General features: G+C 34.8%; 3 protein-coding genes across 3 annotated transcripts; 1 reads left to right on the plus strand and 2 right to left on the minus strand.

The window, feature by feature from the left end:
- Positions 1-126: 126 nt before the first annotated feature.
- On the minus strand, positions 127-7,667 carry LOC149732523 (lysyl oxidase homolog 3A-like). The gene is made up of 15 exons (XM_089882854.1): positions 7,507-7,667; positions 7,059-7,239; positions 5,557-5,714; positions 5,080-5,291; positions 4,591-4,813; positions 4,074-4,260; positions 3,517-3,701; positions 3,042-3,197; positions 2,500-2,674; positions 2,041-2,127; positions 1,531-1,687; positions 1,018-1,212; positions 671-734; positions 503-614; positions 127-235 (listed from the first exon to the last, which is right to left on the minus strand). The coding sequence occupies exons 1-15, from the start codon at positions 7,654-7,656 to the stop codon at positions 177-179; spliced, it is 2,301 nt and encodes a 766-aa protein (XP_089738980.1). The 5' UTR covers positions 7,657-7,667; the 3' UTR covers positions 127-176.
- Positions 7,668-10,343: 2,676 nt separating this feature from the next.
- Positions 10,344-12,381, plus strand: LOC149732524 (DDB1- and CUL4-associated factor 4-like). The gene is made up of 2 exons (XM_089883520.1): positions 10,344-11,339; positions 11,937-12,381. The coding sequence occupies exons 1-2, from the start codon at positions 10,460-10,462 to the stop codon at positions 12,338-12,340; spliced, it is 1,284 nt and encodes a 427-aa protein (XP_089739646.1). The 5' UTR covers positions 10,344-10,459; the 3' UTR covers positions 12,341-12,381.
- On the minus strand, positions 11,706-15,590 carry LOC149732525 (4-hydroxyphenylpyruvate dioxygenase-like protein). The gene is made up of 7 exons (XM_089883521.1): positions 15,211-15,590; positions 14,630-14,892; positions 14,228-14,316; positions 13,932-14,037; positions 13,561-13,675; positions 12,904-13,079; positions 11,706-12,532 (listed from the first exon to the last, which is right to left on the minus strand). The coding sequence occupies exons 1-7, from the start codon at positions 15,553-15,555 to the stop codon at positions 12,382-12,384; spliced, it is 1,245 nt and encodes a 414-aa protein (XP_089739647.1). The 5' UTR covers positions 15,556-15,590; the 3' UTR covers positions 11,706-12,381.
- Between the last annotated feature and the right edge of the window lie 500 nt (positions 15,591-16,090).

Genomic DNA, 16,090 nt, shown 5'->3' on the forward strand with positions numbered 1-16,090 from the left:
TGGTGGGGCAGCACGAGGTGTATGCATACGGAATAAAGGTGTTCTAACGACTGGCGTGTTTCGCCACCGTACGAGGATAAAAAGTAATAGTTTTGTATAAAATTGGCTCATGCAGAACTAGAAAAATACACAAAGGAATTTTATTCCAAGAATACAAAGTGTAAAAGATGAAAGAATTAAGGGTAGACTTCCGATGTGTAATAACGTATCAATATCTCTGGGTCAAAGTCATCAGCTGAAAAGGAAATAATAATCATTAAAATAAAACATTTGTATTTTGTGAATAATAAAACAGCAGTATGGACTAAATTGGCATCAAACAAAAATCTAGTTTCTTGATTGAGTAGCATCAGTCTCTTATGAAAATCAAATTTTATAGAGTCTATTCTTGTTTGCAGCATATTCGGTAGCACTCGCTGTATTCTGTTATAACGCAACAAGGATCGTCCAACAATTGGAGTTCTAGATCAGGCTCGAAACATAATTTTTTCAAATTTCTTACGTATATGACAATTCCATGCCCAAACTCGACTTCCATCATATTGTAAATTACAAATAACCTCGTTGTTTCCAAAATCGGATTCCGCAACCAAAGTACCAGGATTGACACGAATCTAAAACAAACGATATTCATTAAATTATCATAGAAGTGATGTTAACTTAAACTCACTCTTATCAAGTAGTTTCCAGCAGTAATATCAGAAATGTCAATCCACTGGCAATCTATGTTGTACCTGTAAAAATAAGACACAAAATTAGGGCAACAAGTGCTAGAAATAAACTTGTTTTTAACAGAAAAAAAAACTTAATAATGTTTACAATAAGTTCAAACACATGGACACAGTTAAGTTGTACAAAAACATCTATATGCTGTTTCCACCAAGTTCGTCATGAGTTTGTAACTAGTAAGATCACAAAACAAACAATTGCTACAAAATCTTTTACACTTCATTCACAAAATATCAATTGTATTATGTTAACAGACTTACTTGATAAGGATTTGAACCTGGTACTTACTGGTAATTATCTGCACAGCCCACAGCAATACCTTGCACCCCTCCACCAGGCTGATCGCAATCAAAACGTGGAGAAACACCCGGGGAACATTCGCTATCTTCCAAACAGAAGCTTGCTTTGTGTCCTTCAGCTACTTTGGTGAAGTTAAGATCAAGTATATCGTAATGTGTGAACTCAGCCATGCTGTGGTAATGCCTGGGGGAGGATAAAGATGTTCGTTTAAACAGTGTCTTACCTATTCCAGTTTATATAGGACTATAATGGTTGCACAAGAGATGACAAACTGTGTATTAGAACGATATGCTTTCCTTAGCAAAACAGTGAAGTGCAGGCTTTGCAAGTGTTGTTAAAAAAAAATATGTCAAAAAAATGTTTGTTCTGTAAAAAAATTCCAGACCCTACCACGAGTAAAACCAAGGAATAGCTAACTTAATGTCCTTGTTCAATAAATAAAATATTGATGCTCAGACAAAATTAACCAAATATAAAAAAATTAACCAAATATAAAGCTACCCATGGCACTGATGCCAGATCCACTGGTCCTGACTCCTCGCAGGTCGGAAGTCGGCTCTTCCTCTGTTCCAAACTCTTGTTGAGAAACGGAGGAGTCGACGAGATCCATAAGGCCAATCCATCTTTGCAGCAGAGGGCGATAGACAACCTTCCTCAGCTGGGTAGTGAAATATGGAAATAAGTTTTAATTTGTAAACAATTATATGAATGTGTTGATACTTAGGTAAAATGGAAAATATTAGGGACTTAAAATGATTTTGGTTTCAAAATCTTTTATATGCTTATGATTGGGTAAGAGTTGCTGAAGTTATGGCAGTGTGTGAAAACCAGACATAACTTTTGGTTGGTTTGATCATTTATAGTCTTGTGGGTGGGAACTTATCCATTGTTGCCACTTCCATGCCCACAATCAATTCTGAAACTATTGCAGTGTGTGAATAAGCAGGCATAACTTTTATCTCTTTGTCATTTTTATCTTAACTGTCCATTATTACTATTAAACATACTCACATGCACAATACAAGTTATGCAGCGGTCGATCTTCTAAATGAAGAGATTGTTGTAGAAGAGGAATATCCTGCATCAGATCAGGGGATACTGGAATAAAATATAAAGTACATCATTAACATATCTTTATTATCAAATGGAGAACATATCAATGGGGCATAACATGGGTTTCTTATCATGCACCACATTTGGGTGGATCACCTTAAGCCGGCCTATAAGTAGCAAAGGTGATTCTTTTTGGTTATTTTTTTGTGTAGGCACGCAATTTGGATGACCAAAAATTGATTTCGGATTTGAGCAATACTGTAACTATCTTGCTCAGTGTTAACATTGGAGCTATTTATTAAACTTTTAATGTGTGTGTTTAATTGCTAAATTGAATAACAATAGACATGCACTGTACGACTGAGCTAATGGTATAAGTCGACTCCTAGGGATAAAAAGCCAAAATAATAAACTTACATTCAGTGCAAATAACTCCAGCAAATGGAGTTGAGGATCGGTGTGGATCTCCACACACTGACAAACTTCGCCCATCACTTGGACAAAACTGTAAGGCTAGTTCATCTCCTTTACAGTGGATGCCAGTCATTGCAATCTCGGTGATGTTTTCAGTTCCAGGGAAGAAATAAACATCCTGTGTTTTGTGAATATATGTTCAATAGTGAATACAAGCATTAAGCTGACAGTTTCTTAAAAGATTTATACTTTTAACAAAATCAACATTTTTAAATTACAGGTAAAATTTGAAACTGAGAATAAATTTCACATCAGAGAGGACAAAATGCCACTTCAGATTTTACTGCCTAAATCCCATCTATGAGTTATTATGTTCTTAAACACTTGATGTCATCTTTTTTTCCAAAATAATGTCACCTCAGGCATCCCTAATGTTACGCCTATGACTCACCTTTAAGAGCCTGAACCATAAAATAAGGATCATTGCATAGGTGTGTATAGGCAAAAGTGCAAATGCCAAGCTTCTACCAGCACCATTGACTTACCTTTAGAGAATGAAGAGCAAACCCGAGACCAAGTTGTCGACACACAACCATTGCCTCTTTCATTGTCCAATCATTACTACACACCGCTCCCCACCTTTTCCTTATCTTCACTTCTACTCGACCCTCCATTGGGTTACGCCCTCCAACCAGCCGTATCTGTCAGAGTGAGAATAAGGAAATATTTTTTGTAAAAAGCCAGTAAAAGTTCTTTTTGCAGTTTTTTTTATTTGAAAAAAACAGGGTTTTCTCTGCCATATCGCAACACATCAAATTGCTATAGGGGATACCAACTCAATGTTGCCGATGTGGTCATGCTACTTGCGATCACTAGGTTATGCTTGAGTTGCCGGAAAAAAACAGTCTTTATAACATGGGTCTTGGGTGTTCTGTTTCATACACCTCGTGCCCACTTGAGTTACAACAAAGGTAAAATATAGTTTGTAACCACAGTTTAACAAATAAGGCTCCCACTTACCCTTTGATTTGCATTGAACTGTGGAACATAGCAAGCCACGCCAGCATCATGTTCATGATTGCATTCTGTTAGTTCTGAATCCTCATACCCCTCAGCACTTGTGGATATGTAACCATGTTGACAATCACTTAACTGTGTCTCGTTACCACGACAATTCAAATCAGTCAACCATATTGGACCATGTCCTTGAAAAAGTAACAGCATAATTAATATACTAATAAAAATATTGGTATTTAAACATTATGGTTTTTCAATGGTTCTAAATGAACATAAGAAAAATGCTTACCAGTTCATTAACGAACACTTTATAAACAAGACACAAAGTGCTCTACAATTCGGCATATTAATTTTATGCTACATATGGACAGGTTTTAACTTGAAGAGCAAAACACATCAGGGGATCTAGAGTTCACACCAGATTTGCCCCATGACACACCACCCAGCAACAATATTGCTAAGTAATAAAAAAATCCCTCAAAATATAAATCATCATCAACAATTTGAAACCGCAATGGTGTAAATAAAAATGGTATTAAACATTACACTTAACAACACACCTGCACCAAAATATGAATTAATAATTTCCCTCTTAGCCGTCCCAAACCCAAGCTCCCTACATGCGACATTAGCTGCCCATAAATTCCATCCGCGATGACAAACAGTTCCCCATCTACCAGATCTCATCACTTCTAACCTGCCCTCTCCTTCTGCTGATCCAACTTTTAATCGGATCGTTTCCTGCCTCTGTAGTGAATGTGAAAAATTTGTTAAAATAGATAAGCAATGAACATAGGGCTCAGGATTTCAATTTTTTACCAAAACGTGTAAAGACTTTGTCCAAATGGAGTAACACTCATGGTCATTAAACACAAGAAACCTCATTGATCATATGGCAATTTATCAAATATGTATATCTGTATCACATATGTATATCATAGATTGTATGGCAATTTATCACATATGTATATCTATGGTTTTAGTTTTGTTGCAGACTGGGTTTAGAATATAAGCTCTTTTGACATAAATCAAATAGGCCCCAACAAAGACAATATAGGAATGACTGAAAATTCTTACCAAGACATTATGTTTTCTGTGTTTTCTTCTTTTTCCTCCTTTTTTGAAATTCCCTCTTGCGTACTTTGGACCAGGAATACATCTTGTTATCAGTGGTTCACCAGGGCAGGTGTTGTATGCACTTATATCCACATTTTGAAACTTGCATTGGGACACTTTATTCTCAGTGCCTATACATGTAATGTTGCTCAACCAATAGTAATGCTTCTTTCTTGCCCTGGCTCTGGTTAGGAAATATGCAAGTTTTATTGCTTTTGCTGCAAAAAATAAGCGGGACTCTGGTTTAGGCTATAAGACACATATGGTGAACTTCAAGTGAGCATGGAGTGTATGAACACATCATGCGTGCCTGTTGTTTAAGAAGACACTCATGCTGGGGCTTGACAGTAAAAATAAGGTAAAAACAAAATATTGTAGTAACACATTTCGATGACAGATTTATAGTTTACAAGTAGACTATACAATTCAATGAAATCTTACACCACTCACAAATATTGGCTCCTATCCGTAATTTCCTCTGCTCTAGGAAATCCTAGCTGTCCACAAATCACAGATGCCGTGTTCAAGTCCCACCCAGTTGAGCAAACTTTCCTCCATTTCTTTTGATGGTAAAACTCTACGTAACCGTCTAGTTGTGGAAGACGTTTTCTGTGCCCCCTTGGCGGTTTAAGACGGATAAAATCAAGACCTTCGTCCCCAGTCTGTCAGCAGGTGTAAATATTACTTACAAAACTGCTTTTCGTATTATTAACAATTGATATTCACAAATTTTCGAGCCAAAACACATATTATAATAAACACGTGTGAAATTAAAAATGTCCCGCCTTTTTAGGTAGATATCTTATATTTATTAGCACTTCGGGAAGTTTTTGCCAACTCGTTTATAAAAATAGGAATTCCCAAACTCTTAAAAGAGTAGCCTACATCGAATAAAGGCCCAACGTTCGCTGGTAAATACAAACTGACTTGCAAATTGCGGTGAAATCCCGGTAATCTTATTTTATTACACTTGACGCCTGCATCCTCGTGGTGAGAACAATCGTGGTTTTTCCAGCCGTTAAATTGGCAACTTGATATGATGCTTTCATCGCCGGTACACTGTACATTATCCATCAATATGTCACCTGAAATATTTGAAGAATTTTATATAACGTGTGAAAATTTGCCACAGTGGTTGCGTTATTTAGTCCAGAGTAGACGTTAAATCTTCCAAGTTCGAACCCGTGACCATTATGTGCGCATGTGTCCACTTAACGACAATTATTTCAATCCAGTGATATCTTATTAGTAGTCCAAGCCAACGTCAGTCTAAATAAAACACACATGTTATGTTTAGTTTCGTTGTCGCGCCACGCCAGGATAAATAAGTAGGAAAAATATTCATATCGTTTGCCATTAGTTTTTATCACTTCATTGCTTTGGTCGTAATCGAATAGATAGTATGGTTTATATTTTCGCCAAAGCGATTTATTAAATTTCTGGAATACATAAACGTAAGGAGAAACGGGCAAATTAAATAAGATTGCCACAAATATGCAGAAGTCTAGACCTAAGCTAAGTTCACCAAATGTCAATGCTTTTAAACGCCATAAACCTGCCCACGACCTATACGAGTTAATATTCTTGTATTACATCGTTTACTGTCGATAAACTAAATACCGTTTTCATACGTGAATTTTAAAACCTGTGTTTCCAAATGATAAATGTAATGAGTTTTACATTCTTCACCAAATTACATTTTATTTAAACGTCGGGAAATCGTGGTGGGACAATGACAGTAGTTATCACACCGATGTTCCGTTTAGACACCTCGTCGTGCCTGCTTACGAGTTACCATGTTTGCAACTTTGTGTCTTTTTTTGTTGGCATAATTTTCTGCTTGAAATTAGTGGGTCCATGTATGAAATATACCAGGACAACTAGTTTTGTATTATAGTAAGAGTCACATATCGCTGTTAGACAAATGCGCGGTTTATTACGTCAATATATAGCCGGTTTCCTTGATATAAAGGAAACCAGGTTTTATCAGAGTTATTTACGATATGTGTATAGAACACTGTGTATTGTGTATCACTATGTATACTATATGCATTGTATATATAATGCCTATACTTCATTCTTGTGAGGTAATCCACAATTGGATGGGCGGAGAAAGATGGGACACTTTTTTATTCTATTTTCTGGTGCCATTTGGTAGTAAACAAAAAACATTTGAAAAATGTTAAACCGTATTTTCACGAATCTCTATAGATCGCTGTTAATTGTTTAAAACACGATCAGGATATTATGTGCTAAAGGTGTTTCTCGCCACCCTATACTATATTATCAATCCAATATTTCCGTGACGCGTAAAGGCCATTACAGCGTTACAAATGTGTATGAAATATTACCCTATTAAAGGAAGACACAAGCCCGCCTGTTCTAAATCCACAATTAAAAAATGACATAAGATGACGTTAGATGCTAACCTTCCCCGGGACCGAACTTCCCGCTGTGCAAATACTCCCATGCCCCATCATATCCCAACATCCTACACACAACGTTAGCAGCTTCAATATTCCAATCATCGTCACATATCGTTCCCCATTCCCCTCCGTGGTAAATCTCAACACGACCCTCGTTCTCAGTTTTGCCTTCACGGAGCCGAATCTAAGATAAAGGTTTAGGTGTATTGTATATGATTAAAAGTATGGCAAGATAAAATTATACACCCTGTGCTCACTGTCGAGTTATAACATACGACGCGTCTTCTTATACACCAGACACACATGGTGTGTTCACATATATATAGTACTGGTGTCCCATCTGCCCCCACTCTACTATAACCCATGCTCACTGTCGAGTTATAACATGGGTGTCCCCATATACACTGGCCCGCATGATGTATTCAAACACCTCGTTCTAACCAACACTCACCAACAAAGTATCATTCGATGCATTTGCTTCTTCTTGTGCTGTACAATCATTTACATAAAAGAACAGAAGGCAAATAAATAAACAAATATTGCTGCGAAGACAGTTCATTCTATTTGCCCCCACTGGAAAACAAAATACGTACATGATCATCGGTGAAAATTGTGCAATGTGTCACGTCTAACTTTAATCCCAGGTCTCCCGATGTGTCTGACAGTGTTAGACGATTGAAAACAGAGTAAGGAGTATATAGTACGGTGGGGGAAGATGGGACACTTTTAGCACATAATTTCTAAATATCCTAACTGTGTTTTAAAGTTTAAACAATTAACAACGGCCTATGGGAGTCGTTAGGTTACGGTTTTTAAATTCTTTGAATGTGCTCAATTTAGTACCAAATGGGACGAAAAAAGTAGAAAGTGACCCATCATCTAAACCACCCTACTATATAAATCTTTCGCATAAAGTTGGTGTATTTGTAGCGATAAACAACTTTATATGTATATATTAAAATTCCCTTAGCTCATTGAAAGTATTTTATTAAGTTATAAAGGCAATCTCTTGAGACAAAAACCAAGGTATTATGTTCCAACCGACATTCCTTCGGCAACATAAGAGACCTTATCCGGAACCTTACGAGACGTAATTACAAGTTAGACGAGCGCCTTTAGCTCTGTATATGTGAACTTCTAGATAAGGAGTGAAACGATATAAGAGTAATTTTACTGCAGGCTTTAATATACACGAAATCATACAATACACCTGTTAAAGTTAAAGTAACGTTCAGTGATTTGGGTCTTTCCTTTTCTAAATGGCTCATGTGTGTCCCTTTTTGTAGTAAATTGCTTTATTTTCGCTGTCCCTGATTAGTACTTACTGTTACTGAAAGTAGATAAATTCATAACACTGTAAACTAACTATAACCGACGACATGCATAAGATCACGGTATAGCTTCCCTATACACAGCAGACATTCAAAGCTTCTAACATCCCAAACACTTAAACCATGTTTACATTTCGAACTTGGGCGCCAACATGCCTCCTTATCATTAACCGCATCTAATTGTTTTCAGCAAACACATTTCGTCGCTAAGCAATTAAACCGCAACATTATAAAAAGCTATATACTTTGATTTCAAACCAAGCCACATGTAAATCGTTTCTTTCGGAAATAAATAAAAAGCTGCAAAATAACTCGAAGCAATTAAACCAATGCATTTACATTAGTAAATGAATAAATGAATGAATGAAAGAATGGAACTTATCTATACTCGCGTGGCGGGGCAGCGACAGCAGTCGTTAACACGGTGTTCTGTTTTATACACCTTATCGTACCTGCTAACAAGTTATCACATGTGATACTTTTTAGGTAAAACAATATTCACACCAATTTATTTTTTAACTATTTTACGCAACAACACAATTTGTTTAAACTGCTGCTAGGCATGAAATAACTCTTCTCCAATTTTGTTTCTACTAACAACATTTCGACGTCTTATACAGGTCGCCTTCCTGAGGATACATTCACTTAGTCGCCGTACTCGCTATTATAGAACAAAACCTACAAATAGTACAAACAACCATTGTAATATACGCCAAAACCTACATCACCTATGACCTATATACCCTCCGTATAAAATCACATCTATCCAACTGCCGTCTACCTTGTATATCCACAAAAAGCAGAAGCCCAGCCCGTTTATAACAACCTGTCGACTTGTATGCATATGCACTTGTTGTCGCGCTTAAAATACCTCAACAGACAAAACGAAAAAATTTCAAGCAAAGAAAGTTTTACGGCGTGACGTCACCGACGCTAATAGCCGTCAAGGAAACCGGGGTTGTGACGAAACAATGGGCAATGAGACGCCCTTGTAAATGTATGTTATTACGTAATAGGGAAACGTCACGAACATGTTATACTGTATTGCGGGACTAGCGGGCACACTTTTATTTTACACTTTTTCACAGCTAGTTTTAATTGTAGCGTATTTATTTTGTCGTTCGCTGCTAATTCCCTTCTGTTGAAAAAATAATCTCTGTAAAGTGTATGAGTGCTATGTTTATTACTACCTGTGCTAACAATAGTATTTATTACCTCACAAATGACGCTGTTTACATTCAAAAGTCAGGTGTTGGTCAATTTCACGGTAGATATGACGTCTTGTGACGTATTGGTTTGGCACGTCACGTACACCTCGACCAGCAATCACGTAGACAATATTCAGTGTGAAGTAAATCGGACAGCGACAAAGACAAAGTACTTACAGTACTAAACCTAAGATACGGATTGACACAAAATACAGATCTTCCTAAAAAACAAATTTACTAAAATCAATTATTTCTCTTAAAAATGGGTTAAAACAAGAACTATTAACAAATAGGCATAATGACTTTCTTAAAACATAAACATGCAGCCTGCAATTTGAATGTGTTCTGTTAATTTTAAATGTCCCCTATTATCTATAAAACAAGTTGAACCATTGTGAAAATAAAAAAAGTATTACCGGGGAGTTACCCAGCGTAGAATATAAATCCACGTTTTGTATTTACAATTACATACATACAGTTCAAAACTGTTTTGCTTATTTAATACTAGTCTATTTTTCTATTTTTTCGAACCGAATGTAATACGATAAAACGCGTTTATAGACTTTAAGCGATAACTGAGCTACGAGAATGTGTCGTGAAAACTCTACTATAGCTTTGTATTATTGTATGTTGGACAGGCTAAGTTAGAATTATAGAGCAAGCCAGAATTACATGAAAAATCTAATACTGTTTTAATGTAGGTTTATTTTTGATTTACCTTAAATAAGATAAAAGACATTTTGTTTAAATAGGATCGTTTTTATTGTATAGGAATCCCATACTATTTAAACAAATCCAAAAAGCAGATAAACTGATTTCTTAATTCTGACTAAAATATTATTCTTACTTAATTGATGACATCACAATGAGCACCGATGACACACTTGAGATACCAGGATTTTACTTCGACAGAGAAAAGAACCGATATTATCGGTTATTACCTGGTCATAATAACCATAACCCACTCACAAATGAAAACTTGCCAAAACAGTCAACTAGTTTACAAAATACCGAAAAACCAGAACAAGTTTTTAAAAATGATGGTTTAACTGAATGCATTAAAAGAAGAGAGTTACAAAACATCACTAATGCCAAGTTTTATATGCAAGCAAGGGAAAACCAACTCTGTAAATCTGAAAAAGAAAGCGCTTTAACAAGAATTAAGATAACAGTATATGACCAAGATTTTACACCTTACTCTGGTTTCATCCAATCTAGAAATCCTAAGTCATTATTTTGCATTTCAAACTTCCAATCTAGTATTCACATGTTTGATAAATTTGATAAAAAACATAAACAATTTGAAGCCACAAAACGGAAAGAGATTTATTGTGGAGAACAATTATTAAGTTACAGCCAAATTTCGACACCATCTGCTACTAATTGTCTCATTGCAACATTTTCAGTTGGTTTCAATTTTTCAAATGTGATGCTATTTTGCGATAACAGAATTTTCTCTCTCTTTCGTATTAAACAGACGCCATGGTCAAGTGCATGGTGTGGGTACCCCGGCGAAGAAAACAGAATAAGCTACTCCCTGGATGAGAAGATAGTCATGGTGCCAAATATAATGTATGAAAGACAGGGGTTACCTAATGGTAAAACAACAAGACTTTCAGCCAGAATAACTGCCCAGCATTTTTCGAGGTCATGCAAATTACATTTCAATGGGTTATTGAATGGAAGTATAATATGTAAAGACTGGAGTGCTGGCATGAAGACAGTGTTTAATTTTAAACCACCAGGTATTTAACAAACTTAAGTTTTTCTTTATTTATATAGTTTCATTAGTTTGCTATGTTATAATTCTAAGTATAGAAAAGTTACTTATGCATGATGGCTACACTCATGTCCACAGTAGGGTTACTGAATCTGCAGTGTTTGGATAAGCAGACATGACTTTGGATTTATTTGGTAATTTATATCTTGGTGTATTGGAACTTGAGCGACTTATTCATGGTTGCCACTACCATGCCCACAGCCAAGTTACTGAACCTATTTCAGTGTGTGGATAAGCAGGCATGGCTTATGGATTATTTGGACATTATATTTTTAATTAATAATACTTGAATGGCTTACATGTGTTTACTATTTGAAAAAGGCTTTAAAGCTTCTGCAGTGTGTAAATATTTATTTCATTAAAACAATAACTGTTAATAGCATTTGGTGGCTCAATTAATTTCGCCCGAGTATATGTTTTACTTTAAAGGTAACAAGTCAATTTAAAACTGTATGCAACATGTAATCAGACTCTATATGGCTAACATAGTAACTGTTTCATTTCAAAGTAACATTTTGACAAAAATAACTGTAAAATTTCAGCGGCTTTTAAATTTTTGCAGGAAAAACAAACCAGAAGGTTACAGATGTTGAAATGTTGTCAGATGGTAGAAGATGCATTGCAAGATATTCTTCAACTATAGACTCTACTAAGTTATGGGATTTAAGATGGGCTAACTCTCCGCTGTTGGAGTATTACTGTTGTGATGTAACTTCTGTTCGATCTTTGAAGAAATTCCACATTTCCAGTGATGAAAACATTCTTGCTGTTGATTATGGTAAATCTGACAGCTCATCTTTATTCAACATATCAGATGGACGCTTATTGGCATGTTATAAAGGCATGGTGTCACCATTATATTCTGACTGTTGGCCTATGTTAGATGGGAATCCTGGTATACTGGGAGTAGAACGCAACAATATGGTATTTCAACCATTAGGTAGTGTTCAAAATTGGAACAATTAAAGCCTAAAATAAATATGAAAATTTAAACTATATATATTAAACTATTTGTTAAACAATTCCTTTTGCACTGCACGCCACAGAGCACCGATGTTTCCCGCCCCAAAACCGGATATTGTTTGAAACCTTTGAATTATTTCAAAAAATAATGTTTTTTCTTCAAACACTGGAGTTGTAAATGCTTGCATGATAAACCTAAAGGAAAATATAAAAAAACTTGATAATCCTTTATTATTTATATTTTAGCTTGTGTATGTTGTATGTTTTTAAATCTATAACTCTTCCGCCACTTTATTTTTCCTGTGTTATAAGACAAAAAAATATTACCCCAAAAGTAAAAAATATGGTTACTCGTGCATGAGGTGTATGAAACTGAACACCTGTTTTAATAAAAGAGTGTAATTGCCCGGCTATATGACCATTAGTTTCATTGATTCATTTATTAAGAAAACCACTTTAGATTTAAAATTATAAATTATGTCTTTCAGCAACAGTGTATATAATGTATGTTTTATGTGTTTTTGTTCTGCATGGAGTAAACACTCAAACAAAACAAGAAATATTACCAGTTTGTTTTGTTCATGTGTTGCACTTGATCTTCTAACCTGCTGACACCAAAGTTTAATTCACACCAGTCACTTCCACTTTCCGCTTCACCGTGGTTGCTTTCAAGTAAAATACTATTCGCTTTCAATGTTTCAACTGTGTAGTCTAAATTTTCAATTTGATTTTGTGGGAATTGCTGCAAAGATAAAGTGGAGAATTGTAAAAGGGGTTACCTGTAGCAAGCGAATGGTGAATCTCACAACAGTTTATTGCCTACAATAATGTTTTAAGCGACTTTGAATAAAATAAAACCAAATACATTAACATATTCATGCTTTTAGTGTATACAGAACAATAGGTAGCCTACTGGCCTACTTACAACAACATGAATATATGAGAATATACTCAGCAATGTTTATAATATAAAGGCAGGTGTAATGGTCATTTCCGCTTTTATGATAATGATTCGTAGTAACCTATATACGAATCTATTGTTGTCTAGGTTTACAGAATAAGTTTATGCAAATGTATAGAACAAAGCAGATACATATATATTCCATCACATACATAAAGCGAACACCTAAATTTATTGTACACATTTCGTACACCTAAATATAATATCAATGGTAGTTCTCAACGAGTTTATTAAAAAAAAACATTCTTTGTATACTAATTACCTCTGCATAGTAATCATCTGGTGGTAACACACATTGTAAACCACTTGCTTTGAAATTAGAAATTGCATCCACGATATTATTTGTGGAAAAGGCAATATGTTGAATTCCTTCACCCCTGGCAAGATAATGTGTATATTGTATTGTTGGTTAAGGTATGCAGTATTTTAATAAGCCTACTCCTATTAATTAAACAAAATAAAAAAAATTCAAAGACAGTCAATATAGCATAGCTGTTTTGTTTTACACCTAGATTACCAGTTAAAACAAAATTCTGGGGCCAAATGTTTTGTCAAATGACGTGCACCAGTTTGCTCTTTTCAGAAAATAAGGGAAATTTCAATAGGCTAGCTGGCATTTATAACAATACTCACTGGTGCATAAAAAGAAAATGTTCGATCTGACTTCTCTTATCTTGTTTAAGCGCTTCACAAAATACAAACTTCGGAACTTCAGGAACTTTGTTTTTTACCTTTTGTTCTGTAATAATGATTATTGAATCCTATATTGACAAGTAAATTAGTTTTAAATCTTTTAAAAAATAAAGTTAAAAAAATAAAAAGAATTAACACTTTTTATCACTGTAATTTGGTAACAGAAATTTAGCACATGATTTTGAGTTGTACTTGTATAACTATAACGGTTAAAACGTGCACTATTATTAGACTACCTTCCAATTGTTGTGGTCCAAGCACAGCTTTTAATCTTAGTCCATGAATTCCTTCTTTCACAACAAAACCTGCATCAAAATCTTCTTCACTAAAAACATTAACAAAGTTTAAATATACAAGATGTTTTAAATTCTTAAACATCACTTTCTTTTGCAGTTGAAAGCTTTATAAAAACACAAATACAAAACAGGTATATTATATTCTATCTGTACTAATACATTTTTTACAGTAGAAAGTAAAAAAAAAACACAAATAATAAACAAATATATATATATATATATATTCACTATATGCAATAATAGTAATAATACTGCCATTTTAACAGTTGAAAAACTTACTTTTAAATATTGTACTGCGTCTCTTTTAATTTTAATGTTTATACAAAGCAGTTAAACACTTACGTGTTAATTATCATCCTTGTAAATCCCAGACAATGATTATACCACTTTACCACTTCATCTGTGTGTTCTAACTGCAGTGAAAGAGCAATATGATCTACAGCTGTCATGAAATGGGGGTGGCTTTCAGGGTCCCAAGATTTATTGACCTCAAAACCAGGGAGAAAAGCACCTCCATATTTGGTCAAGTCAATCAACGTATGTTGAAGGTTACCAACGGGAGATTTAATGATTGCGTAACTCACGATGCCATCTTTGTCCCCAATCTGCATTAAATTACATTTCAATATAGTGAGTTCTAAAGCATTATGCATGTAAAACAATCAGCGCTTATACAACTAAGTCTATATGCTATATTGCTATAAGATACATTAGATATACAAATTTACAATTGACAAAACATTTAAAAAAATTGTTTTAAATTTCTAATGAATGTAAATTTTTGAATGATTTACAACGTGCAAATTCGCAATGACACTGCGTAAGAAGTCTATGTTTAAATAATGAAAAATCACACTATAAATTTAGAACAAACTTTAGAACAAGATTTTCTAGCATTATTATGTAAAGACTTGGCAACTTACATGGTCAGTTTCTTTATGAGAATTTTTCGGAGAAGCAGATTTTGCTTTTTGTAAAATAAACTCAACGTCAGAAGTTTGTAAACAAACATCACACGCTGTGTTTACGGGGTAATTGTTATTTCTATGGCAGAAGAAATTGTCGCAACAAGGTTCTGCTCCTTCTTTCCATTGGTCAATTATAAAAATCACATCAGCGTGGCGTAAGACGATAGTTTTTGACCGCAGAGGGCAATCTGATGCCTTGGAAGTGGCATACTTCTTGAAGTTTAGTTGATTTATTAAAAATGATGAGAATTTTTCAACATTTTTCACAGAATACCTAATGTGGTGTATGCTGTGATACATTGTAAGGTACCTACCACAAAGACAGGCATTATTAGTTGAAAAAAAGTTGAAAAATTAGCAGCCAATATGAAATTCAAAGGTAAACACAATACACATACAAATCTACAAAAGACAGAATTTTCAAGTAAACATCTAAATATTTTTGGTAAGAAAAACTAAACTAGTTATTGCAGACTATAAAATATAACTTCCCACACCAATAAATGAAATACAAATGTGATATACCACCCTATCTCTGACATTACAACATTCTTGCTCAGCAACGCGTCGGACGAATGTCATTCATTCATAAATTAGGGGATTTTATAATCTCCCGGTGATCATTAAAAAGTAGAACGCGCAACTGCCCAAAACCGTGATACATTTTTTTCTATTCACGTAACCGCCAACTCCGTCCCTATTTCGCTCGGTGTCTATTGTAAAAGATAGGCGAACAGTGGTTATAGGAGATTTTGGCTGTTTATTTCAAAATCTACACCAACTATTTAAGTTTACAAGGCCCGTTTAGGTATTTAGTAGGTTAACGCTTACAGTT

This window comes from Ciona robusta, chromosome 8, assembly GCF_009617815.1.
Source record: "Ciona robusta chromosome 8, ASM961781v2".
Classification (NCBI taxonomy): domain Eukaryota; kingdom Metazoa; phylum Chordata; class Ascidiacea; order Phlebobranchia; family Cionidae; genus Ciona; species Ciona robusta.

Bases quoted from the DNA above. Each gene is read 5' to 3' on its own strand.
- LOC149732523 (XM_089882854.1), bottom strand. From the start codon at position 7,656: ATGATCATGTACGTATTTTGTTTTCCAGTGGGGGCAAATAGAATGAAC. The intron at 5,292-5,556 runs GTCAGTTTGTAT...ACCTGCTGACAG, and splicing joins GATTTCACCGCAATTTGCAA to ACTGGGGACGAAGGTCTTGA. The intron at 2,128-2,499 runs GTAAGTTTATTA...ATTTTATTCCAG, and splicing joins TGGAGTTATTTGCACTGAAT to TATCCCCTGATCTGATGCAG.
- LOC149732524 (XM_089883520.1), top strand. From the start codon at position 10,460: ATGAGCACCGATGACACACTTGAGATACCAGGATTTTACTTCGACAGA. The intron at 11,340-11,936 runs GTATTTAACAAA...AAATTTTTGCAG, and splicing joins GTTTAATTTTAAACCACCAG to GAAAAACAAACCAGAAGGTT.
- LOC149732525 (XM_089883521.1), bottom strand. From the start codon at position 15,555: ATGTATCACAGCATACACCACATTAGGTATTCTGTGAAAAATGTTGAA. The intron at 14,317-14,629 runs GTAAGTGTTTAA...TAATGTTTTTAG, and splicing joins ACAAGGATGATAATTAACAC to TGAAGAAGATTTTGATGCAG. The intron at 12,533-12,903 runs GTAATATTTCTT...ATTTTCCTTTAG, and splicing joins CACATGAACAAAACAAACTG to GTTTATCATGCAAGCATTTA.